This window comes from Nerophis ophidion, linkage group LG22 (genome assembly GCF_033978795.1).
Source record: "Nerophis ophidion isolate RoL-2023_Sa linkage group LG22, RoL_Noph_v1.0, whole genome shotgun sequence".
Lineage (NCBI taxonomy): Eukaryota > Metazoa > Chordata > Actinopteri > Syngnathiformes > Syngnathidae > Nerophis > Nerophis ophidion.
Genome location: NC_084632.1, coordinates 2,868,823 through 2,895,349, shown reverse-complemented (window position 1 = coordinate 2,895,349; position 26,527 = coordinate 2,868,823). Strand labels below are relative to the sequence as shown.

At 39.4% G+C, this 26,527-nt stretch overlaps 2 protein-coding genes across 3 annotated transcripts in view; one reads left to right on the top strand and one right to left on the bottom strand.

Annotated features, from left to right (window-relative positions):
- Nucleotides 1-664: 664 nt before the first annotated feature.
- On the bottom strand, nucleotides 665-25,877 carry LOC133540411 (C-C motif chemokine 17-like). Of its 2 annotated transcripts, XM_061882992.1 has the most exons (5): nucleotides 25,632-25,819; nucleotides 17,797-17,926; nucleotides 14,546-14,693; nucleotides 8,336-8,415; nucleotides 665-5,718 (listed from the first exon to the last, which is right to left on the bottom strand). In XM_061882992.1, the coding sequence occupies exons 1-4, from the start codon at nucleotides 25,693-25,695 to the stop codon at nucleotides 8,377-8,379; spliced, it is 381 nt and encodes a 126-aa protein (XP_061738976.1). In that variant the 5' UTR covers nucleotides 25,696-25,819; the 3' UTR covers nucleotides 665-5,718; nucleotides 8,336-8,376. The 2 variants fall into 2 exon arrangements, with proteins under 2 accessions (XP_061738976.1, XP_061738977.1); XM_061882993.1 differs by lacking the exon at nucleotides 8,336-8,415 and having other exon boundaries at nucleotides 25,632-25,877.
- LOC133540953 (excitatory amino acid transporter 1-like) overlaps nucleotides 25,694-26,527 on the top strand; it is an 8,989-nt gene continuing 8,155 nt past the window's right edge. The window contains exon 1 of the mRNA XM_061884039.1: nucleotides 25,694-25,764. Within this exon, the coding sequence (XP_061740023.1) occupies nucleotides 25,694-25,764 (71 nt within the window). The remainder of the gene's footprint in view (nucleotides 25,765-26,527) is intronic.

Here is a 26,527-nt window from a genome sequence, read left to right as displayed (position 1 = left end):
CCAACCATCTGTTTCAATACATGCGTAATCTGTTGAATCGCTTAAGTCGCTGAAATCCGAGTTTGAATCCGAGCTAATGTCGCTATATCTTGCTGTGGTATTCCCATTGTTTGTTTACATTGGCAGCACTGTGTGACGTCACAGGGAAATGGCCAGTGTCTTCGCAGAGAGCCCAAAATAAGGCACTTTAAAGCTTTATTTAGGGATATTCCGAGACCGGTAAAATTTTGAAAAAAACTTCAAAAAATACAACAAGCTACTGGGAACTGATTTTTATAGTTTTTAACCCTTTTGAAATTGTGATAATGTTCCCCTTTAAGGAGGTCAAATTACAGCTCAAAGATGCGGCGGAATAATAATAATAATAAAACCTTAGAAATACAATAGAGTCTTCTGTCCCAAAGGGACATTCGGTCCCTAATTACTACTTTGTCGGGTATTTTATTTTTAGACATCATTTTTAGGTCCAGATCAATGAAACAAGTGGCAATGTTGTTTACATTAAAGTGAAACACTAATAATCAGTCAGTCCACACTTAAGTAGTTAGTTTTGTTTTGATATTGCAGGATAAATAAAGACGGATGCACACTCGCACAGTCACAGTATTTAAAATGGATACTTTGTACAAATTGCAGCAAGGCGTGAAAGAAGACAAAAACAAGCATTATTTCAGGTTATTTTATAAAAGAGTTGACATATAGTGTGTTGTTGTCCAATACTCAGAATGTTTAACAGCCTCGTCACAGCCTCAGAAATGAATGGATGAGTCAAGATGAGTACTTTGGCATAGATTAATGGCCGACTATGTGATAGTTGGTGTTCGTGTCCAAATAGCTGCTTCCAAAGACTCCACGCTATTAACAGTCAATATAGAACATTGCATTTTTTAATACTCTGTCAGGGGTGTCCAAATTGGGGCCCGAGGGCCACTTTCAGCCCGCAGTTAATTTTCTAAAGTCCCACAACACGTGTAAAAAATACAATAAAAAAAACAAAACATAAGTGAAAGAAAATGTAACGAGAAAATATTGCAATATTAACACGATCAACACAAAACTACAATGCATGTCATGATCAGCTACTTGGATCACGTCATATTCTGTTTTTGTTCCGTCTTTGTATCGTGTTTTAGTATTTGACTACCTTAGTTCCTGGTGGCACTTCCTGTTTTGTTCTGTCGTCATAGTTACGTATCAGTGTCACCTGCCTCTTGTTTTTTAAGCGCACCTGCTTCGTAATGACTCCTTATTTAAGCCTGCCTTTTTCGTTACTCGCTCTCGCATTAGAGTTTCTGTTCCGTACAACAGGTGACAACACTCCTTCCCAATTGTGGTAAAGATCTATTTCTTGTACTTGTTAGCTTCCGCGCTACTCTGTTTGTTCCCTAGCTCACATGCTAGCGTTTTTTTTTCTTTCTAGCTCCCATGCTAGTTGTTTGTTTTGCCTTTACTGCCTTGTGCAAGTTCTTAGTTTGTTTTGTTAGTATTAATAAATCATACTTTTCTTACCTTTACGCTGTGTCCAAGTCCGACTGCATCATTCGAGAGAACAAACCCGCACAACAATGCCAGCCAACCGTCACAATGCAGGCAATTTTATTTTATATTTTTTACATTAAAACTGGCGCTGTTCAAAAATGAATAAAAACATATCGTTGGCGGATAGATTTGGAGTTGATGTAGAGCAGTGATTCTCAAACTTTGTTAGGGTAAGTAGGCTCCGTCAAGTGGAACGACAAAGAATGACTTAATTAAATATTCCAACACAGTGTTACCGTTCAAACTGTGTGTGATGTTACGGTGGCCAAAATAATAAATATTTGTAGTTGTTAAATAAAACCCCTACTTTGTTTTTAATTAATATTCCAGCCTACTAGGCTACTGTATTTTAATGTTGGTCATTATGGTGATACTTGGTCAAAATAGTTTGAGAATCACTGAACTAGAGGTTTAAGTAAAGATAACATATATTATTATATGACTTATGTTTAATACTTTTATGAGTGGCAGAATTTTGGATCAACATACCTTTTATTTGTCCGATTTTTCTTAAAGATTCATTGTTCGAAAATAACAATTAAGCAAAAGCAATGTTATGAAATATTTACTTATGTACGGCTCCAGTTACTTCACATCAAATATTAAATTTAGAAAATTGTTTTGGGGGAAGATATTGCACATTTTGTGTTTGGCCTTCAAAAAAATGGGTTTTCTTTGATAAAAAAGAGCATAAAACATACAAAAAAAAAACATTTTATATCAACGAATAGATCTGAATATATCATATGTTGATTTATAAATATTTTATCGTTGAAAGTAAAACAAAAAAAATTCTGACAACATAATTGCATTTTTGTACAAATATTGGGGTTTTTTCTCAAGCAGATTTTAATTATACAAGCAAATAATCACCTGCGATTAATCATGATTAATCCAAATTCCAATATGTGAGCTTAAAGAAATTGTAATTGACAGCCGTAATATTTTTTTTTAAAGTATGTATGTATATATATATATATACATATATAGAAATGTTGTTATGAATTATTTTCTTATGTGAGGCTCCAATTACTTCACATCAAATATTTAATTTAAAAAATTGTTTTGGTGGAAGATATTGCACATTTTGTGTTTGGCCTTCAAAAATGGGTTTTCTTTGACAAAAAAAAGAGCATAAAACATACAAAAAAAATTAACATTTTATATCAACGAATAGATCATAAGTTTATTTATAAATATTTTATCGTTGAAAGTAAACAAAAAAAAATTATGACAACATAATTGCATTTTTGTACAAATATTGGGGTCTTTTCTCAAGCAGATTTTAATTATACAAGCAATTAATCACCTGCGATTAATCATGATTAATCTAAATTCCAATATGTGAGCTTAAAGAAATTGTAATTGACAGCCGTAATATATTTTTTTAAGGTATGTATGTGTATATATATATATATATATATAGCAATGTTATGAATTATTTTCTTATGCGAGGCTCCAATTACTTCACATCAAATATTCAATTTAGAAAATTGTTTTGCTGGAAGATATTGCACATTATGTGTTTGGCCCTTAAAAAATGGGTTTTCTTTGACAAAAAAAGAGCATAAAACATACAAAAAAAAATAACATTTTATATCAACGAATAGATCATAAGTTGATTTATAAATATGTTATCGTTGAAAGTAAAACAAAAAAAATTCTGACAACATAATCGCATTTTTGTACAAATATTGGGTTTTTTTCTCAAGCAGATTTTAATTAAACAAGCAATTAATCACCTGCGATTAATCATGATTAATCCAAATTCCAATATGTGAGCTTAAAGAAATTGTAATTGACAGCCATAATATATTTTTTAAAGGTGTGTGTATATATATACACACACACACACCCATATACATTTTCATTCGTTTTATTGTTCAAAAAATAATAATTAAGCAAAAGAAATGTCATGAATTATTTTCTTATGTGAGGCTCCAATTACTTCACATCAAATATTCAATTTAGAAAATTGTTTGGTGGAAGATATTGCACATTTTGTGTTTGGCCTTCAAAAATGGGGTTTCTTTGACAAAAAGAGCATAAAACATACCAAAAAATATATATATTTTATATCAACAAATACATCTCAAGTGGATTTATAAATATTTTAGCGTTGAAAGTAAAACAAATATAAAAAAATATACATATAACTTGTTTTTTAACGCTTTAAATCGAGAGGAGCCTTAATCGTTGTAATAAATATTGTGTCGGTTTTGGAAATGGAAAATGACAAAATGTCGCCCGCATGCGTTCATTTTTCAACGTGCGTCCCTCAGTGGGGGAAAAAGTTTGGACACCCCTGCTCTATGTGGCGTAACAGTCACAAACAGGAGGTCAAAGTCCGAGCTCTGAAACCTGGATTGTACGAAACAAGGTGCAAGTTCATTCAATTCATACAAAAAAAAGGTCCCCTAAATTCCGCGCCGCCTCCAAAAAACCTGAACTACTTTGAGCGTGTGAGCGAAGTTTACAAACCAGCACAAAAAAACACGCACGAAGACAATATTTAAATCACCGCTCATTTGATACTTTTAAAAAAACGTCACATTTCCACAGATTAGCCAGAAGAGAGATTGGGGAGACACTTCCGGCAAATAACAGTTAAGAGCCATTTTACATCCACAACTTATCTTACATGGAAAACAAAAACAAAATCCTCCTCACTCCTTTGGCGACTTTCAATCCCTCGCTCTTGTTGTGAAATATGTAAAGCTGTTTAACCCTTCTATTATGTTGAGGGTCAATTTGACCCATTTCAGTTTTTGTGTTGATCAAAGTACTGGTGATCCTTTCTTTTTCTTGCTGAAATCTGCTGACTTTTCCTCATCGAGGGTCGCGAACTGGTGTGTAAAATCTGGACACTTTGTTGTGTAGCGGAATGTCTTGCAGAGTTTGTATACAAAGATGATGTTGCGGGTCATTTTGACCCAGATACTTTAATGTGGGTAAATAGCCAAAATAAACAAGTCTCTTTGATGTACTTTTTACTTTGATGTACAATTGTTTGTATTTTGATTGCTTCTGAGACCCAGAGCCAGGTGTGTGAAGAGTGGGAACTTTCTCACACTTGTCATTAATAATAATAATAATAATGGATTAGATTTATATCGCGCTTTCCTATTGTTAGATACTCAAAGCGCTCACAGAGCAGTGGGAACCCATCATTCATTCACACCTGGTGGTGGTAAGCTACATCTGTAGCCACAGCTGCCCTGGGGTAGACTGACGGAAGCGTGGCTGCCAGTTTGCGCCTACGGCCCCTCCGACCACCACCAAACATTCACTCATCATTCATTCACCGGTGTGAGCGGCACCGGGGGCAAAGGGTGAAGTGTCCTGCCCAAGGACACAACGGCAGCAATTTTGGATGTTAATAGGTGGGAAGCGAACCTGCAACCCTCAGGTTTCTGGCACGGCCGCTCTACCCACTACGCCATGCCGCCCCTTGTCACTGGTCTCATGTCATCTCTTTGACAAAATCACCAAAAATGAGCTCCAGAAGGATGACATCTGGGGAGACAAGGACAAGTGTGAGAAAGTTCCCTCTCTTCACACACCTGGCTCTGGGTCTCAGAGGCAATCAAAATACAAACAATTGTATATCAAAGTAAAAAGTACATCAAGGAGACATGTTTATTTTTGGATCCGAACAGCTATTTACCCACATTAAACCGCCTGGGTCAAAATGACCCGCAACATCATCTTTTTATACAAACTCTGCACAAACATTCCACTACACAACAAAGTGTCCAGATTTACACACCTGTTCATGACCCTAGATGAGGAAAAGTCACCAGATTTCAGCAAGAAAAAAGAAAGGATAACCAGTACTTTGATCAACACAAAAACTGAAATGGGTCAAATTGACCCTTAACATAATACAATTGGAATAAAAAATGTATTGTATGTCACTTTTCTAAATGTTTATACAACCTAAAATAAAATTGTTATCGGTTTAACGTGTTTTCTTGACTGTTTTGAGTGCATTTACACACTACGGGTCAAAACGACCCGCAACATATTCAATGTCATTTTTTCCCAACATAATACAAGGGTTAAATAGATATTGCTGCCCAGGTCTGGTCCACTGGAGACGGATAGTTGGTTATATAGTAGAGACACGAGACATCCGGAGAAGTCCACTAACTCTGCTTTTAAGAGAGTTTACTTGGCCTGCAGGGTAGAAACAATACATTGACTTTAGAATATTACATAAGTAAACAGTATATATATATATATATATATATATATATATATATATATATACATACATACAGAGGTGGGTAGTAACGCGCTACATTTACTCCGTTACATCTACTTGAGTAACTTTTGGGATAAATTGTACTTCTACGAGTAGTTTTTATGCAACATACTTTTACTTTTACTTGAGTATATTTATAAAGAAGAAACGCTACTTTTACTCCGCTCCATTTATCTACAATCAGCTCGTTACTCGCTACTTTTTTTTTTTATCGATCTGTAATGCACGCTTTGTTTGTTTTGATTTTGTCAGACACACATTCAAAGTAGGAACTACGCATGCCTGCGTTTCACCAATCAAATGCAGTCACTGGTGACGTTGGACCAATCAAACAAAACCAGGTGATAAGCAGAGGTGGGTAGAGTAGCCAGAAATTGTACTCAAGTAAGAGTACTGTTACTTTAGAGATGTATTACTCAAGTAAAAGTAAGGAGTAGTCACCCAAATATTTACTTGAGTAAAAGTAAAAAGTATGTTGTGAAAAAACTACTCAAGTACTGAATAACTGATGAGTAACCTGTTTGTTTAATGATTACGGCAACAAGTAATGCACAAAAACATAAAAATAGCAATGAGCAAATTCATAGCCAGGAATATCTCTTAAGCAACAAAAACAATAATATAAATAAAAAAATTATGGCAATTGAGCCACAATAACTTAACAGCACCATAGCCTCAGTAGGCATTTATTGATTGATTGATTGATTGATTGATTGATTGAAACTTGTATTAGTAGATTGCACAGTACAGTACATATTCTGCACGATTGACCACTAAATGACACCCCAATAAGTTTTTCTACTTTTTTAGGTCGTATTCGACGTGTGACGGTCACGTGACCGTCTGGTATTTTTTGATTGGTCCAACGTCACCAATGACTGCATTTGATTGGTGAAACGCAGGCATGTGTAGTTCCTACTTTGAATGTGTGTCTGACAAAATCAAAACAAACAAAGCGTGCATTAACAGATCGATAAAAAAAAGTAGCGAGTAACGAGCTGATTGTAGATAAATGGAGCGGAGTAAAAGTAGCGTTTCTTCTCTATAAATAAACTCAAGTAAAAGTAAAAGTATGTTGCATAAAAACTACTCCTAGAAGTACAATTTATCCCAAAAGTTACTCAAGTAGATGTAACGGAGTAAATGTAGCGCGTTACTACCCACCTCTTGTGGTCACGTGACCGTCACACGTCGAATCCGACCTAAAAAGTTGAAAAACTTATTGGGGTGTTACCATTTAGTGGTCAATTGTGCAGAATATGTACTGTACTGTGCAATCTACTAATAAAAGTTTCAATCGATCAATCAAAAGTGTAAAGGAAAAAAGACACTTTTTATTTAAACCGTACTTCCCGTCAAAAGCCTAAAGACTGATCGCACAGTTCCTGTCTTCACAATAAAAGCGCCGCTCCATCGCGCCTGCGCTAACAAAATAAGAGTCTCCGAAAGCCAGCACAAACAAGCTAGCAAGCTACGGAGTTTGCCGCCAATGTATTTCTTGTAAAGTGTATAGAAACAAATATGGAAGCTGGACAAATAAGATGCCAAAAACCAACGACTTTCATGTGGTATTAGACGGAAAAGTGGAACTTTTTTTCTCCTCCATTTGAAAACGTGGACATTATCAGCACTATACTGTCTGATTCCAATCAATGCAAGTCATCAGAATCAGGTAATACACCAACTTATATTCTTGTCTTCATGAAAGATAGGAATCTATATGTTAAACATGCATGTATATTCATTAAAACACCTTTAACATTTCAACAAAAACAGCAAAATAAAAAACTATAAATTATATATATATATATATATATATATATATATATATATATATATGATATGTGTGTGTATATATATATACATATATATATATATATGATATGTGTGTGTATGTATACATGAGGTAGATCACCTCGACTTGGTCATTTATTAAGTAATTGATTAACGTTGAAAAACTTATTGGGGTGTTACCATTTAGTGGTCAATTGTAGGGAATATGTACTGTACTGTGCAATCTACTAATACAAGTTTCAATCAATCAATCAATCAATCAATAAACGCCTACTGAGGCTATGGTGCTGTTAAGTTATTGTGGCTCAATTTGCCTTAATTTTCTTTATTTTAATGTATTATTATTTAATATATATTATTGTTTTAGTTGCTTAAGAGATATTCCTGGCTATGAATTTGCTCATTGCTATTTTTATGTTTTTGTGTATTACTTGTTGCCGTCATCATTAAACAAACAGGTTACTCATCAGTTACTCAGTACTTGAGTAGTTTTTTCACAACATACTTTTTACTTTTACTCAAGTAAATATTTGGGTGACTACTCCTTACTTTTACTTGAGTAATAAATCTCTAAAGTAACAGTACTCTTACTTGAGTACAATGTCTGGCTACTCTACCCACCTCTGTATATATATATATATATATATATATATATATATATATATATATATATATATATATGTATATATATATATATACATACATATAGACAAGCTGAACATCAAAGGAACGCACCTATGACTATTTCTTGTCCTCCATATTTGACAGTTTTGCAATCACTCCGTGTTAAGAATGGCCCAGTTGTCTTTTCTCTCCTGAAAGTGAAAAACAGAGACAATTAAAGGTTGCATCTTACACAACATGACATGATTTTCATGGAAAAAAGGAATGAAATAAGATTTTGTTAAGACTTTTGTTATGATCCGCCGCCCGGATCATACATTGTTTTGGTTTTTGAGTCCTTTTGTGTTTCCTGATTATTTTTGGACTCTTCCGATCCCTGGTTTGTGTGCTTCCTTGTTTTGTCTTGTTGCCATGGTTTCTCATTTGTTGCACCTGCCCTGGTTTTTTGACGCACACCTGTTTATAATTACTGTCTAATTGTATTTAAGCCTGCCTTCTCCCGTTGTTCAGCCCTGGTTTGTTGTTTGCACCATGCAACTATCATCAATCAATCAATGTTTATTTATATAGCCCCAAATCACAAATGTCTCAAAGGGCTGCACAAATCATTGCGACTACAACATCCTCGGAAGAACCCACAAAAGGGCAAGGAAAACTCACACCCAGTGGGCAGGGAGAATTCACATCCAGTGGGACGCCAGTGACAATGCTGACTATGAAAAACCTTGGAGAGGACCTCAGATGTGGGCAACCCCCCCCCCCCCTCTAGGGGACCGAAAGCAATGGATGTGGAGCGGGTCTAACATGATACTGTGAAAGTTCAATCCATAGTGGCTCCAACACAGCCGCGAGAGTTCAGTTCAAGCGGATCCAAGACAGCAGCGAGAGTCCCGTCCACAGGAAACCATCTCAAGTGGAGGCGGATCAATGCAAAACTTGTTTGGGTCCCTATTAAAAGGTTAATTTGTTCAACCTTGGCCCGCGGCTTTGTTCAGTTTTAAATTTTGGCCCACTCTGTATTTGAGTTTGACACCCCTGATCTAAGCCGTACATCAAGTCCAATGCAAAGCGTGGGATGCAGTGTTAAACACGTCGCCACTGGACTATAGAGCAGTGGTGAATCCTTCTCTGGACTGATGAGTCACGCTTTTCCATCCGGGAATGTGATGGACGAGTCTGGGTTTGGAGGTTGCCAGGATAATGCTACATTTCAGACTGCATTGTGCCGAGTGTTTAATTTTATGGAGGAGGAATTATGGTGTGGGGTTGTTTTTCAGGAGTTAGTTTTAGTGAAAGGAAGTTTGAATGCTCCAGGATACTGAAACATTCTGGACGATTCTGTGGGATGGCAATTTAAGTTCATATGTGAGTGAAGGCAGGTGGCCAAACACTTTTGACAATGTAGTGAATATATTCCACACATAATGTGCTGTGTCTCTCTGCTATAAGAAGATCTGCAGAGTAACAATTCATACCAGTAGGAGGCAGCAGGTCGCTTTGTACTTTGACACAAGAGACTTAGTGATGCATGAGTGTTTTATGGTTTGAATTCACATCGAAAAATTGCGTCGGGTATTTGATGAAAATGACTTTATATTGTGAATATAGTCTTTTTTTATTACATTTTCTGCTGGTGGTGTGAGTTGGGATTGTTTCAATGAAAAACATTTGCCTTGACTCAAAAAAACACGGGTTTAGACGATACTTTCACATAATTTGCAGATTGGAAATATAATTGGATATAGTTTAACGGATAAAATGAGACCCAAGTCAGCATAGCAATTATAGCATCGATATTGGACTTCTTTTCCATTATGCTGGTACCTTTTGGACATGTTGTAAAGAAAACATGTCGAATATATGATATATTAATACTGTATACATATAAATACTAGGGGTGGGCAAATTAATGCGTTAATTACGAGTTAACTCATCAATCTATGAACGCCGACAATTATTTTATCGCACATTTGCGTATGTTGTTTACATGCTTTTATTTTGTTAACGCCTTTTCTTAACAAGATGGCGTGGAGGGGCTCTTGGTAAAGATGGAACATTTGGCAAAAATAGCGGACAATTCTGCAAATGTCATGGCTGGCTTACAGCGTGGTCACTCCGGGATCACTTACGACCGCCAGACAATTCTGGATGTGGATAGATCGGGCCGTTTTGGACTGAATGAGGCGTGCTTGCTAGAGCGGCTAGCTAGCATGGGAATACTTTGCCGGCTACATCCAGCGGCCTGTGAAGCAGCGGAGTATATGTGTTGTCTGTCTATTTATGAATAATGCAGACCAGGAGTGTTGGCTGACTTCTTAACGTTTGCTTTCAGAGCGTGCATATCACAACATACAAGATGTCGTCATGGCGACACAACCTATACATGCTCCTCACTCCTGTTGCATGCTGGGTAGGGTAGTTCTTTTTTCCCCTGGCTCATAACATCACAATATAGTACCATGTATATGATGCCTTCAGTTTATCAAAGCACCAAGCAAACAATCGGAAAATTCCCATCATATCAATTCCTAGATATGGTCATAATTATTTTAAGTGCACTACGCAGAATAAACACAACATTATTAATATTGCTACTACGGATAATTTGATCAAAAATTCCCTAAAACAGCCCACTACCTATAATATAGGTTTTTTAAACATAAGATCCCTGATAAAAAAAAATGTTTCTGCTGTTACCTCAGAAATTGCCTGTTCAGATGTTATGATTGTGGCTCAGAGATTTGTATGTAGATTATATTTATTTTCCATAACAAACAGGATAACTTAAATACCCTGGCAGTGGCAATAAGCTTAAATGTTTGTATTTACGTTTTTTGGAGTTGATTTTCATCAAATATGCTATTTAACTGCTACTGTTTAACAAGGACTGATTTAAATTGTGTTTGCACAACAAATGTTTTGGCGCTTTTGTTCATGTGGGAGAATATTCCAATAAAGGTGCACTACACACTATTTTTGAATTCATTATTGGGCTTTGCGTATACAATGCAGTTAATCACGATTAATCAGAGAAATAGTGCGATTAACTTCGATTAAAATGTTTAATCGTTGCCCAGCCCTAATTCTAACTGATCTTTTTTGTAACACTGTTAGTGAATGAAGTGTTCTTTTGTAATTATTTCCCCATATTTCTACACGGTAACTCAGATATGTAACACTAGTGAGCAGTAGAGAATATAAAGTGATTTTTGGTCTAGAACATATTTGGCTTTATTCAAATATGTTCTAGTCATGAGTGGTTTATGGTTTGAATTCACATCGCATAATTGCGTCGGGTATTTGATGAAAATGACTTCATATTGGGAATATAGTCTTTTTTTATTACATTTTCTGCTGGTGGTGTGAGTTGAGATTGTTTCAATGAAAAAAATTTGCTTTGACTCAAAAAAAAAAACACGGGTTCAGACGATATTTTCACATAATTTGCGGATTGGAAATATAATTGGATATAGTTTAACGGATAAAATGAGGCCCAATTATAGCATCGATATTGGACTTCTTTTTCCATTATGCTGGTACCTTTTGGACATGTTGTAAAGAAAACCTGTCGAATATATGATATATTAATACTGTATACATATAAATATATTTCATCCAACTAACTTGAAGAAGCTGAGTTACGCTGCCATCTACTGGACGGACTTGGAACAACACGCTACAGTCACAACGTCCGTTTGTGATGTGTTGAAATGCTGAATCTACTTGTGGTGGTCCAAATGTACTTGTGGTGGGTCGCCACAAATACAAAACCTAAAAGCAGTGAAGTTGTCATGTTGTGTAAATGGTAAATAAAAACAGAATACAAAGATTTGTAAATCCTTAACCTATAATTAAATTGCATAGTCTGCAGAGACAAGATACTTAACGAACTGGAGAACTTTATTTATTGCAAACTTTAGCTCATTTGGAATTGGATGCTTGCAACATGTTTAAAAAAAAGCTGGCACAAGTGGCAAAAAAGACTGAGAAAGTTGAGGAATGCTCATGAAACACTTATATGGAACATCCCACAGGTGTGCAGGCTAATTGGGAACAGGTGGGTGCCATGATTGGCTATAAAAGCAGCTTCAATGAAATGCTCAGTCATTCACAAACAAGGACGGGGCGAGGGTCACCACTTTGTCAACAAATGCCTAAACAAATTGTTTTGGAACAGAATTTCTCAACAAGGAATTTAGGGATTTCACCATCTACGCTCTGTAATATCATGAAAAGGTTCAGAGAATCTGGAGAGATCTCTGCACGTAAGTGGCTAAGCCCGAGACTTTCGATCCCTCAGGCGGTACTGCATGAAAAAGCGACATCAGTGGGTAAAGGATATCACCACATGGGCTCAGGAACACTTCAGAAAACCACTGTCAGTAAATACAATCGGTCGCTACATCTGTAAATGCAAGTTAAAACTTTACTATGCAAATCCGAAGCCATTTATCAACAACACCCAGAAATGCCGGAACCGAGCTCATCTAAGATAGACTGATGCAAAGTAGAAAAGTGTTCCGTGATCTGAGGAATCCACGTTTTAAATTGTGTTTGGAAACTGTGGACTTGGAGTCGTCTGGAACAAAGAGGAAAAGAACCATCCGGATTGTTATAGGAACAAAGTTGAAAAGCCAGCATGTGTGATGGTATGGGGGTGTATTAGTGCCCAAGGCATGGGTAACTTACACATCTGTGAAGGCACCATTAATGCTGAAAGGTCCATACAGGTTTTGGAGCAATCTGTAAGTGCAAGTTAAAACTGTAACTATGCAAAGCCAAAGCCATTTATCCACAACACCCAGAAACGCCGCCGGCCTCGCTGGGCCCGAGCTCAACTAAGATGGACTGATGCAAAGTGGAAAAGTGTTCTGTGAGCTGACGAGTTTACAATTCAAATACTTGTTGGAAACTGTGGATGTTGTGTCCTCAGGAACAAAGAGGAAAAGTTGAAAGTGTAAAAGCCAGCATCTGTGATGGTATGGGGGTGTATTAGTGCCCAAGGCATGGGTAACTTACACATCTGTGAAGGCACCATTAATGCTGAAAGGTACATACAGCTTTTGGAGCAACATATGTTGTCATCCAAGCAACGTTATCATGGACGCCCCTGCTTATTTCCTAGTAGTGAAGTGAATTATATTTATATAGTGAAGTGAAGTGAATTATATTTATATAGCGCGTTTCTCTAGTGACTCAAAGCGCTTTACATAGTGAAACCCAATATCTAAGTTACATTTAAACTGGAGTGGGTGGCACTGGGAGCAGGTGGCCAAGGACACAACGGCAGTGACTAGGATGCCGGACGCGGGAATCGAACCTGCAACCCTCAAGTTGCTGGCACAGGCACTCTACCAACCCAGTGCAGGTACTAGAATTGCCTGCCTGTAGTTCTGACCTGTCTCCCATTGCAAAATGTGATACGCATTATGAAGCGTAAAATACAACAACATAGACCCAAGACACTTACTAAGTGTTGTTAAAAGGAAAGGCCATGTGACAGAGTGGTAAAACTGCCCCTGTGACACCTCAGTAGAAGCATTTAAGTCTCACCTTAAAACTCTTCTGTATACTCTAGCCTTTAAATAGACCTCCTTTTTAGACCAGTTGATCTGCCGCTTCTTTTCTTTCTCCTATGTCCCCCCCCCCTCCCTTGTGGAGGGGGTCCGGTCCGATGACCATGGATGAAGTACTGGCTGTCCAGAGTCGAGACCCAGGATGGACCGCTCGCCTGTGTATCGGTTGGGGACATCTCTACGCTGCTGATCCGCTTGAGATGGTTTCCTGTGGACGGGACTCTCACTGCTGTCTTGGAGCCACTATGGATTGAACTTTCACAGTATCATGTTAGACCCGCTTGACATCCATTGCTTTCGGTCCCCTAGAGAGGGGGGTTGCCCACATCTGAGGTCCTCTCCAAGGTTTCTCATAGTCAGCATTGTCACTGGCGTCCCACTGGATGTGAATTCTCCCTGCCCACTGGGTGTGAGTTTTCCTTGCCCTTTTGTGGGTTCTTCCGAGGATGTTGTAGTCGTAATGATTTGTGCAGTCCTTTGAGACATTTGTGATTGGGGCTATATAAATAAACATTGATTGATTGATTGATTGATTTTTGCTGCCATTAAATTCTAAGTTAATGATTATTTGCAAAAAAATCTGGTTTTGTGTTTTGTAAATGATTGTGTGGGAAACAAGTGGAAATGGCCCCCACAGACATGACTTTTCAATGTCCTTGGTAGAAAAAGTTTGCATAAACTAACAAACTGTTTACTTCCTGTCTAATTGTGTTGCTAAATATGTTTGTATTTGTTTAGTGCGTACCTCAGTCATGACGGGCAGGTTGTCGTGAGGAAGAAGCCACATTGTTCGATGGGCCTTGGTTCTCTGTCTCTGCAACAGCTTTCTCAGCAACCTCTTCACTTTACGGTCCCGGGGGTCGGCACACTTCACCGCCTTTTTGGTGTAAAGGCTGGCGGGGGACAAAGAGCAATTATTCCTGCTGTGCGGCACAGTCTGGCACCTCTGCTTTAAAGGCCGACTGAAAGGAGATGTTCTTATTCAAACGGGGATAGCAGGTCCATTCTATGTGTCATACTTCATCATTTCCCGATATTTTTGCTGAAAGGATTTAGTAGAGAACATCCATGATAAAGTTGGCAACTTTCGGTCGCTAATAAAAAAGCCTTGCCTGTACCGGAAGTAGCAGACGATGTGCGCGTGACGTCACGGGTTGTGGAGCTCCTCACGTCTGAACATTGTTTACAATCATGGCCACCAGCAGCGAGGGTGATTCGGACCGAGAAAGCGACGATTTCCCCATTAATTTGAGCAAAAATGAAAGATTCGTGGATGAGGAAAGTGAGAGTGAAGGACTTGGAAAAAAAAAACTAGACGGCAGAGCGATTCAGATGTTATTAGACAAATTTACTAGGATCCATCCATTTTCTACCGCTTATTCCCTTTTTGGGGTTGCGGGGGGCGCTGGCGCCTATCCCAGCTACAATCGGGCGGAAGGCGGGGTACACCCTGGACAAGTCGCCACCTCATTGCAGGGCCAACACAGATAGACAACATTCACACTCACATTCACACACTAGGGACAATTTAGTGTTGTGAAATATGTGAAATATATTTATATAGCGCTTTTCTCTAGTGACTCAAAGCGCTTTACATAGTGACACCCAATATCTAAGTTACATTTAAACCAGTGTGGGTGGCACTGGGAGCAGGTGGGTAAAGTGTCTTGCCCAAGGACACAACGGCAGTGACTAGGATGGCGGAAGCGGGAATCGAACCTGCAACCCTCAAGTTGCTGGCACGGCCAATCTACCAACCGAGCTATGCCGCCCCAATCAACCTATCCCCAGGTGCATGTCTTTGGAGGTGGGAGGGGCCTATCCCCAGGTGCATGTCTTTGTAGGTGGGAGGGGCCTATCCCCAGGTGCATGTCTTTGGAGGTGGGAGGGGCCTATCCCCACGTGCATGTCTTTGGAGGTGGGAGGGGCCTATCCCCAGGTGCATGTTTTTGAAAGTGGGAGGGGCTTATCCCCAGGTGCATGTCTTTGGAGGTGGGAGGGGCCTATCCCCAGGTGCATGTCTTTGGAGGTGGGAGGGGCCTATCCCCAGATGCATGTCTTTGGAGGTGGGAGGAGCCTATCCCCAAGTGCATGTCTTTGGAGGTGGGAGGGGCCTATCCCCAGGTGCATGTCTTTGGAGGTGGGAGGGGCCTATCCCCAGGTGCATGTCTTTGGAGGTGGGAGGGGCCTATCCCCAGGTGCATGTCTTTGGAGGTGGGAGGAAGCCGGAGTACCCGGAGGGAACCCACGCATTCACGGGGAGAACATGCAAACTCCACACAGAAAGATCCCCAGCCTGGATTTGAACCCAGGACTGCAGGACCTTCGTATTGTGAGGCAGACGCACTAACCCCTCTGCCACCGTGATACTAGGATAATTCTGGAAAATCCCTTATCTGTTTATTGTGTTACTAGTGTAGTAGTGAGATTATATGGTACATGAAAGTCGGAGGGGTGTGGCCACGGGTGTGGTGACCACCAGTGTCTCCGGTGGGAGGAGGTAAGAGAGTCTGCAGTTGCAGGAGGACGTAAGCTCCGCTCATGTCTACGGTAAGATCCGACTTATTACCACAATTTTCTCACCGAAACCTGCCGGTTCGCTCGACCGCTCTGTTCCGTAGCAAAGCTTCACCTTCGGGAATGTAAACAAGTAAACAGCGTGGCGCAGTGGAAGAGTGGCCGTGCGCAACCTGAGGGTCCCTGGTTCAATCCCCACCTAGTACCAACCTCGTCATGTTCGTTGTGTCCTGAGCAAGACACTTCACCCTTGCTCCTGATGGGTGCTGGTTAGCGCCTTGCATGGCAGCTCCCTCCATCAGTGTGTGAATGTGTGTGTGAATGTGGAAGTAGTGTCAAAGCGCTTTGAGTACCTTGAAGGTAGAAAAGCTATACAAGTACAACCCATTTATTTATTTATTCATTTAAACACCGGCTGTGTTTGTGTTGCAAAAGGCGGCTGCAATAGTGTGAAGTGAAGTGAATTATATTTATATAGCGCTTTTCTCTAGTGACTTAAAGTGCTTTACATAGTGAAACCCAATATCTAAGTTACATTTGAACCAGTGTGGGTGGCACTGGGAGCAGGTGGGTAAAGTGTCTTGCCCAAGGACACAACGGCATTGACTAGGATGGCGGAAGTGGGAATCGAACCTGCAACCCCCAAGTTGCTGGCATGTCCACTCTACCAACCGAGCTATACCGCCCCGTTATACACCGTTTCCCACCTACATCTTTCTTCTTTGACGTCTCCATTATTAATTGAACAAATTGCAAAAGATTCAGCAACACAGATGTTCAGAATACTGTGGAATTATGCGATTGAAGCAGACTACTTACATCTTGGATCGGGCTGGAAAAAAAATGTCCGGTACAATTTGAGACGTGACGAGCACGCGTCAACAGGATACTTTGCGGGAAATTTAAAATTGCAATTTAGTAAAGTAAAGCGGCTGTATTGGCATGTGTTGCAATGTTAATATTTCATCATTGATATATAAACTATCAGCGACTTGTCCAGGGTGTACTCTGCCCTCCGCCCGATTGTAGCTGAGATAGGCGCCAGCGCCCCCCGCGACCCCAAAGGGAATAAGCGGTAGAAAATGGATGGATATAAACTAGCAGACTGCGTGGTTGCTAGTAGTGGCTTTCAGTAGGCCTTTAAGTGCACTATTATTATAAATGATGAAGATTCTTACAACTCTAATAATTCTATTTAAACAACTGAAAACTTTCTCCATTACATTTAAAATTTCCTAAAATGTAACGTAAAAGTAAACTATTGTTACCCACTGGTTTTACTCTAGCTGGCTCTTTAGTTATTTACACATCAAATAGTGTCATTCCAGTCTATTTCCTTCCTGCCTGATTACGCCGGAACAACATGACCTGGAAACATAACAATGGCGGTCGGCCCCTCGCCTCTGTGCCACTAGAGTTCTATTTTCCAGGGCCGCTTGTGTCTGTTCATCTCCAAGAGTGGACAGTTGGAATACTTGCATGATGGCTTGTATGCTGCAGTCTGGTCCTTCCGTCTGCACCTCGAAGCGCAGCACGTCCTTGGTGCGCACCTTGCCCTGGGAGTACAGCATGCAGCACTGCACGTCCCGCTGCATCTGCACACCTTTACCTGCACACCACGAGTGGGAGAGATGGCGGCGTCAGGGGAAGACAGTTCAGCGACAATGCAAAAGTCATTTTTCCACCTAAAAATGATATTTCCTCACACAGTGGACTGTAGTTCTCCTCAACTGCAGAGAGTACGAGGCAACCTTCTATAAAACTAAACAGAATATATATTTTACTCGAAATCAAGGGGGTCCGAACTTTTTAGGCATTAGGCTAAAAAAAAATTAGGCCAGTAGCAGTACACATAGTCTACAGCAGGGGTCAGCAACCTCTTTGAAAGCAAGAGCTACTTCTTGGGTACTGATTAATGCCAAGGGCTACCAGTTTGATACACACTTAAATAAATTGCCAGAAATAGCCAATTTGCTCAATTTACCTTTAACTCTGTTATTATTAATAATTAATGATATTTATCTTTGTGGAAACACTGATCATCTTAATGATTTCTCACAATAAATATATATAGAAACAGATAAATATTTTAATAAATATATTTCGACTCTTCAAAATTCCAAATTCAACCGAAAAAAAGAAGAGTAAAAACTAGCTAATTTGAATATTTTTGGAAAAATTAAAAACATAATTTATGGAACATCATTATTAATTTTTCCTGATTACGATTAATTTGAGAATTTTGATGACATGTTTTAAATAAGTTAAAATCCAATCTGCACTATGTTAGTGAAGTGAAGTGACGTGAATTATATTTATATAGCGCTTTTCTCAAGTGACTCAAAGCGCTTTACATAGTGAAACCCAATATCTAAGTTACATTTAAACCAGTGTGGGTGGCACTGGGAGCAGGTGGGTAAAGTGTCTTGCCCAAGGACAAAACGGCAGGGACTAGGATGGCACAAGCGGGAATCAAACCTGCAACCCTCAAGTTGCTGGCACAGTCGCTCTACCAACCGAGCTATACCGCCCTTCTTGTTTGGTGTGGGTTCACAGTGTGGCGCATATTTGTAACAGTGTTAAACTTGTTTATACGGCCACCCTCAGTGTTGACCAAGTATGCATTGCATTCACTTGTGTGTCACTGCAAAGATGTTCATAAAGCCAGGGTTGTAATTTTCTTGCCTTCCTTCATACTTCAAACATACTTGCCAACCTTGAGACCTCCGATTTCGGGAGTTGGGGGGCATGGTTAAGAGGGGAGGAGTATATTTACATAGCTACAATTCACCAAGTCAAGTATTTCATATATATATATATATATATATATATATATATATATATATAATCCAGCACTGACTGGATGGGAAGACAGGTTAAAATAAGAGTGGGCTGATTGACACCAGGTGTGGCCAGGTACCAATCAGCCACAGCTGAGGGGAAACAGCGTTCAGGGAGAAACACAGGAAAGAGCCAAAATAAGAGCACTGATAGGAACTAAAGACAGGAAATACTACACACAGGAAAAACTAAAACACAAACAAACTGTCAGTGGCAAACCTGACACAAAGACCGTGAAAACGGCCTGTAAAACATAGTCCATGCACATTTTTGGCAAAAGAACCAGCATTACAAGTTATGTAGACCACAAGGATGTTTTAAATGTAGAAACAAATCATGATATGACCCCTTTAAAGGTTGAATAAAGTGTAGTAAATAAATAAATACAAATAATAATTGTTATAATAGTAAAAGATAATCATAGTAAATAATACGTGTATTAAATTTTGATTTAAAACAAGTAAGATTGTGTTATTAAACAAATTGACATTGATTAGCAAATAAACCCACACAAAAGTACTGAAAACTGGGACTGCAGAGCAGTGGTTGTCAACCTTTTTTTAGTGATGTCTGTGAACATGTTTTTTAATTCAAGTACCACCTAATCAGAGGAAAGCATGTTTGGTTGAAAAAATGAGATCAAGAAGTAAAATACAGCACTTTGTCATCACTTTCTACATATTACCATAGAGCAGGGGTCCCCAACACCAGGTCGCCCGTAAGGACCAGATGAGTCGCCCGCTGGCCTGTTCTAAAAATAGCTCAAATAGCAGCACTTACCAGTGAGCTGCCTCTATTTTTTAAATTGTATTTATTTACTAGCAAGCTGGTCTCGCTTTGCTGGACATTTTTAATTCTAAGAGAGACAAAACTCAAATAGAATTTGAAAATACAAGAAAATATTTTAAAGACTTGGTCTTCACTTGTTTGAATAAATTCATTTATTTTTTGGACTTTGCTTCTTATAACTTTCAGAAAGACAATTTTAGAGAAAAAATACAACCTTAAAAATGGTTTTAGGATTTTTAAACACATGTACCTTTTTACCTTTTAAATTCCTTCCTCTTCTTTCCTGACAATTTAAATCAATTTTTTGTTTTTTTTTAATGTGAAAAAATACATTTTAATTTAATTCTTCATTTTAGCTTCTGTTTTTTCGACGAAAAATATTTGTGGAATATTTCTTCAAACTTATTATGATTAAAATTAAAAAAAAAAAATTCTGGCAAATCTAGAAAATCTGTAGAATCAAATTCAAATCTTATTTCAGAGTCTTTTGAATTTCTTTTAAAATGTTTGTTCTGCTAGAAATATAACTTGGTCCAATTTGTTAGAATATATAACAAAGTGCAGATTGGATTTTAACCTATTTAAAACATGTCATCAAAATTCAAAAATTAATCTTAATCAGGAAAAAATACTAATGTTCCATAATTTTTTTTTTTTTTTTTCAAAAAGATTCGAGTTAACTCGGAAAAAAAAAGATGAGGGCAGTGGGAGCGATTCAGATGTTATTAGACACATTTACTGGGATAATTGTAGAAAATCACTTATCTGCTTATTGTGTTACTAGTTTTTTTGTGAGATTATAAAGTCATACCTGAAAGTCAGAGGGGTGTGGTGACCGCCAGTGTCTCTGAGGGAAGCCACGGAGGATTCAAGAAAGTCGCAGCTGCCTCTTTGACAGCTGCAGGAAACACCACACAAGCTGCGCTCATGTTTACGGTAGGAGCCGACTTATTACCACCATTTTCTCACTGAAACCTGCCGGTTGACATGTGGTAGAGAACCATGTTCGCTTGACCGCTCTGTTCCATAGTAAACCTTCACAACAAACAAACACCGGCTGCAATACACCGCTTTCCATCAACATCTTTCTTCTTTGATGCCTCCATTATTAATTGAACACATTGCAAAAGATTCAGCAACAAATGTCCAGAATACTGTAGAATTATGCGATAAAAACAGACTACTTTTAGCCGTGATCGGTGCTGGGAGGACATGTCCGCTATTTTTTCAAAAATGTTCGAGTTAACAAGTATTTATCTTGTTTTTTTCAGTTGAATTTAGAATTTTCACCATTTTCTCACCGAAACCTGCCGGTTGACATGTGGTAGAGAACCATGTCCGCCTGACCGCTCTGTTCCATAGTAAAGCTTCACAACAAACAAACACCGGCTGTGTTTGTGTTGCTACAGGCGGCCGCGATACACCGCTTTCCACCAACATCTTTCTTCTTTGACGTCTCCATTATTAATTGAACACATTGCAAAAGATTCAGCAACAAATGTCCAGAATACTGTAGAATTATGCGATAAAAACAGACTACTTTTAGCCGTGATCGGTCCTGGGAGAATATGTCCGCGATTTTTTCAAAAATGTTCGAGTTAACTAGTATTTATCTTGTTTTTTTCAGTTGAATTTAGAATTTTCACCATTTTCTCACCGAAACCTGCCGGTTGACATGTGGTAGAGAACCATGTCCGCCTGACCGCTCTGTTCCATAGTAAAGCTTCACAACAAACAAACACCGGCTGTGTTTGTGTTGCTACAGCCGGCTGCAATACACCGCTTTCCACCAACGTCTTTCTTCTTTGACGCCTCCATTATTAATTGAACACATTGCAAAAGATTCAGCAACACAGATGTCCAGAATACTGTAGAATTATGCGATAAAAACAGACTACTTTTAGCTGTTTTCGGTGCTGGGAGAACATGTCCGCTATTTTTTCAAAGAGATCCGAGTTAACTAGTATTTATCTTGTTTTTTTCAGTCGAATTTAGAATTTTCACCATTTTCTCACTGAAACCTGCCGGTTGACATGTGGTAGAGAACCATGTCCGCTTGACCGCTCTGTTCCATAGTAAAGCTTCACAACAAACAAACACCGGCTGTGTTTGTGTTGCTTAAGACAGCTGTAATACACCGCTTTCCACCAACATCTTTCTTCTTTGACGTCTCCATTATTAATTGAACACATTGCAAAAGATTCAGCAACACAGAAGTCCAGAATACTATGGAATTATGCGATAAAAACAGACTACTTTTAGCTGTGATCGGTACTGGGAGAACATGTCCGCTATTTTTTCAAAAAGATTTGAGTTAACTAATATTTCTCTTGTTTTTTTCAGTTGAATTTAGAATTTTTACCATTTTCTCACAGAAACCTGCCGGTTGACATGTGGTAGAGAACCATGTCCGCTTGACCGCTCTGTTCCATAGTAAAGCTTCACAACAAACAAACACCGGCTGTGTTTGTGTTGCTACAGCCGGCTGCAATACACCGCTTTCCACCAACATCTTTCTTCTTTGACGTCTCCATTATTAATTGAACACATTGCAAAAGATTCAGCAACACAGATGTCCAGAATACTGATTAATTATGCGATAAAAACAGACTACTTTTAGCCGTGATCGGTGCTGGGAGAACATGTCGGCTATTTTTTCAAAAAGATTTGAGTTAACTAGTATTTACCTTGTTTTTTTCAGTTGAATTTCGAATTTTCTAGAGTCGAATTTGAAGATAAACTATGTTTCAAAATTTGAATCTCATTATTTCCGCGTTTTCTCCTCTTTTAAACCGTTCAATTAAGTGATTTTTCATAATTTCTTCTCTACAAAAAAACTTTAAAAAAATGTACAACGGAATGACAGGAAGAAATACCCATTTATATATATATATATATATATATATATATATATATATATATATATATATATATATATATATATATATATATATATATATATATATATATATATATTTATTTATTTATTTATTTAGGTAAATTGAGCAAATTGGCTATTTCTGGCAATTTATTTAAGTGTGTATCAAACTGGTAGCCCTTGGCATTAATCAGTACCCAGGAAGTAGCTCTTGCTTTCAAAAAGGTTGCTGACCCCCTGCCAGAAATATTTTATACTTCATATAAAAGTTGAACCCAGCAGCTGTGATTATTCTGTAAATGATCAATGTTGTAATCCCAGCAAGGTGAAATATGACTGACTGGCAAAGACAAGCTTAAATACTGCCTCTGATTAGTGCTCGGGCAGCAGGTGAGCGGGCATTTTGTCCACCAGAGACAGGTGGACAAAATGAGTAACCAAGGAAACCAGACAAGGGAGTGGAAAAAAACAGGAACTTAAAGAGTCCAAAGGACAAACAGCACATGGCCAAACAAAAACATGATCAACAGACATGACATTTGATTTATTATTGGTTAGCTTCAGAATAACAATGTTATTAAAAAGAATAAGAGACTTATTATACTCTAAAAATGTTGGTCTTACTTAAAAATGCACGCATTTAGTTGTATTCAGTGTTAAAAAATATGATATGGCTCTCACGGAAATACATTTTGAAATATTTGGCTTTCATGGCTCCATCCATCCGTTTCCTACCGCACCTGTTCAAAAAGTCGCATTAATGGTAAGAAGTATTTTATGTCATGATGGGGGGGGGGTCGTTCTCCCAGGAAGGCAGACGGACTACTCGGGACATGGCATTTAGGTAAAAACATGACTTAATTTAAACTAAAAAAAAGATGCAAACAAAAATCGCTTGGGCTAAGGAAGAAAGCTAACGCATAAACAGACTATGAACATAAATCAAACAAAACTTACTTGGCATGGCATGAAGCACGAAACTATGGCAAGGCATGAAACAAGTCAGCACAGAGCAAGAAAAGATCACATTGACGCCAGGGCGACTGACTGGCAAAGACAAGCTTAAATACTGCCTCTGATTAGTGCTCGGGAAGCAGGTGAGCGGGCATTTTGTCCACCAGAGACAGGTGGACAAAATGAGTAACCAAGGAAACCAGACAAGGGAGTGGAAAAAAACAGGAACTTAAAGAGTCCAAAGGACAAACAGCACATGGCCAAACAAAAACATGATCAACAGACATGACATTTGATTTATTATTGGTTAGCTTCAGAATAACAATGTTATTAAAAAGAAGTGAAGTGAATTATATTTATATAGCGTTTTTCTCTTGTGACTCAAAGCGCTTTACATAGTGAAACCCAATATCTGTTACATTTAAACCAGCCGAGCGTGAAGCGACCGGAATGAGAATCAGCACCTCCAAGTCCGAGTCCATGGGTGGAGTGCCATCTCCGGTGGAGTGCCATCTCCGGGTTGGGGAGGAGACCCTGCCCCAAGTGGAGGAGTTCAAGTACCTAGGAGTCTTGTTCACGAGTGAGGGAAGAGTGGATGGTGAGATCGACAGGCGGATCGGTGCGGCGTCTTCAGTAATGCGAACGTTGTATCGATCCGTTGTGGTGAAGAAGGAGCTGAGCCGGAAGGCAAAGCTCTCAATTTACCGGTCGATCTACGTTCCCATCCTCACCTATGGTCATGAGCTTTGGGTCATGACCGAAAGGATAAGATCACGGGTACAAGCGGCCCAAATGAGTTTGGGTCTCTCCCTTAGAGATAGGGTGAGAAGCTCTGCCATCCGGGAGGAACTCAAAGTAAAGCCGCTGCTCCTCCACATGGAGAGGAGCCAGATGAGGTGGTTCGGGCATCTGGTCAGGATGCCACCCGAATGCCTCCCTAGGGAGGTGTTTAGGGCAAGTCCAGCTGGTAGGAGGCCACGGGGAAGACCCAGGACACGTTGGGAAGACGTTGGGAACGCCTCGGGATCCCCCGGCAAGAGTTAGACGAAGTGGCTGGAGAGAGGGAAGTGGGCTTCCCTGCTTAGGCTGCTGCCCCCGCGACCCGACTTCGGATAAGCGGAAGATGATGGATGGATGGATGGACATTTAAAGCAGTGTGGGTGGCACTGGGAGCAGGTGGGTAAAGTGTCTTGCTGAAGGACACAACGGCAGTGACTAGGATGGCGGAAGCGGGAATCGAACCTGCAACCCTCAAGCTATACCGAACAAGATACTTTTTATACTCTACAAAATGTTGGTTTTACTTAAAAATGCACACGTTTTAGTTGTATTCAGTGTTAAAAAAATATTACATGGCTCTCACGGAAATATATTTTGAAATATTTGGCTTTCATGGCTCTCTCGGCCAAAAAGGTTCCCGGCCCCTGCTGTGGATGTACAATGCCATCCCACTGTGTGTGTGTGTGTGTGTGTGTGTGTGTGTGTGTGTGTGTTCCATCAAAACAATCCAAGTGTGACTCCCAACAACAGCGAGCCACAAAATAGGCCAGCACTGCCTGGCTACGCCACCTTTTGGGAATTGAGAGCTGGGGCGCGAGTCCCACCTGCCACCAGCGATGGAGACCAGGCGACACCATCGCACCCTCGCTGGCGTTGACGGTCGTGTCGTTTTCTCCGACCCCCGTCCTCCCTCACGTGAGCCCCTCTTGTTTACATCCCTCCCGCTGTGCTGCTGCTCCCCTATTTCCAGCTTCGTCATCGCTCTTGTGGCCACACACACACACACACACACACACACACACACACACACACACACACACACACACACACACACACACACGCACACACTTACCCTGCACAGATGCCAGGAGGAGAAGAGTCAGGGAAATAAGAGTCAACATCTGCAGCACGAACATGATGAGGCTGGCAGAGGAGAGGATGATGATCTCGATGGCTGCTGCCTCTCTTACACGACTCCCTCCCTCGTTTTATACCTCCCTGCCCATCTCTCACTCCCTTCCACCACCTCTCTTTTTTTATTTTTTTTGTCTCACCATCTTTCCCTCCCTCCGTCTGTTTGTCCAATTTCATCTTGCCATATTGTCATGCTTGCTCACACTCGACTCCCTCACTCCTCACCCGCCTTCTCCTCTCTCTGTGTGTGTGTGTGTGTGTGTGTGTGTGTGTGTGTGTGTGTGTGTGTGTGTGTGTGTGTGTGTGTGTGTGTGTGTGTTATCAGAAGATTAAAAATCTTTCCACATTCTTTCACTTCTCTGCTCCAAAGTGCATTTTCCTCTTAAAGGAATGAAGCTTTTTTTTCTATTTTTATTAAGACAGGTATTTGGCATTTAGGTAGCACAAGCTTTTATTAGAAGTGCAATCTCGGAAAGTGGTTCCATTTAGAGCAGGGGTCGGGAACCTTTTTTGGCCTTTAGAGCCAAAAAGGCAAATATTTTAAAATATATTTCCGTAAGAGCCATGTACATTTTTTTGTAGGGAATACATGATGAAAAAAACACTTAATTGAACAGTTTAAAAGAAGAGAAAACAGGAAAAAAATAAAAATTACATTTCGAAACATAGTTTAGCTTCAATTTCGTGTGTGTGTGTGTGTGTGTGTGTGTGTGTGTGTGTGTCTTATCAGAAGATTAAAAATCTTTCCACATTCTTTCACTTCTCTGCTCCAAAATGCATTTTCCTCCTATAGGAATGAAGTTTTTTTTTTCTATTTTTATTAAGACAGGTATT

Coding starts and splice junctions, on each gene's coding strand:
- LOC133540411 (XM_061882992.1), bottom strand. CDS start 25,695: ATGTTCGTGCTGCAGATGTTGACTCTTATTTCCCTGACTCTTCTCCTC. Junction 17,927..25,631: donor CCTCCTGGCATCTGTGCAGG/GTAAGTGTGTGC, acceptor CGTGGTGTGCAG/GTAAAGGTGTGCAGATGCAG. Junction 8,416..14,545: donor ACCTGCCCGTCATGACTGAG/GTACGCACTAAA, acceptor TTTCACTTTCAG/GAGAGAAAAGACAACTGGGC.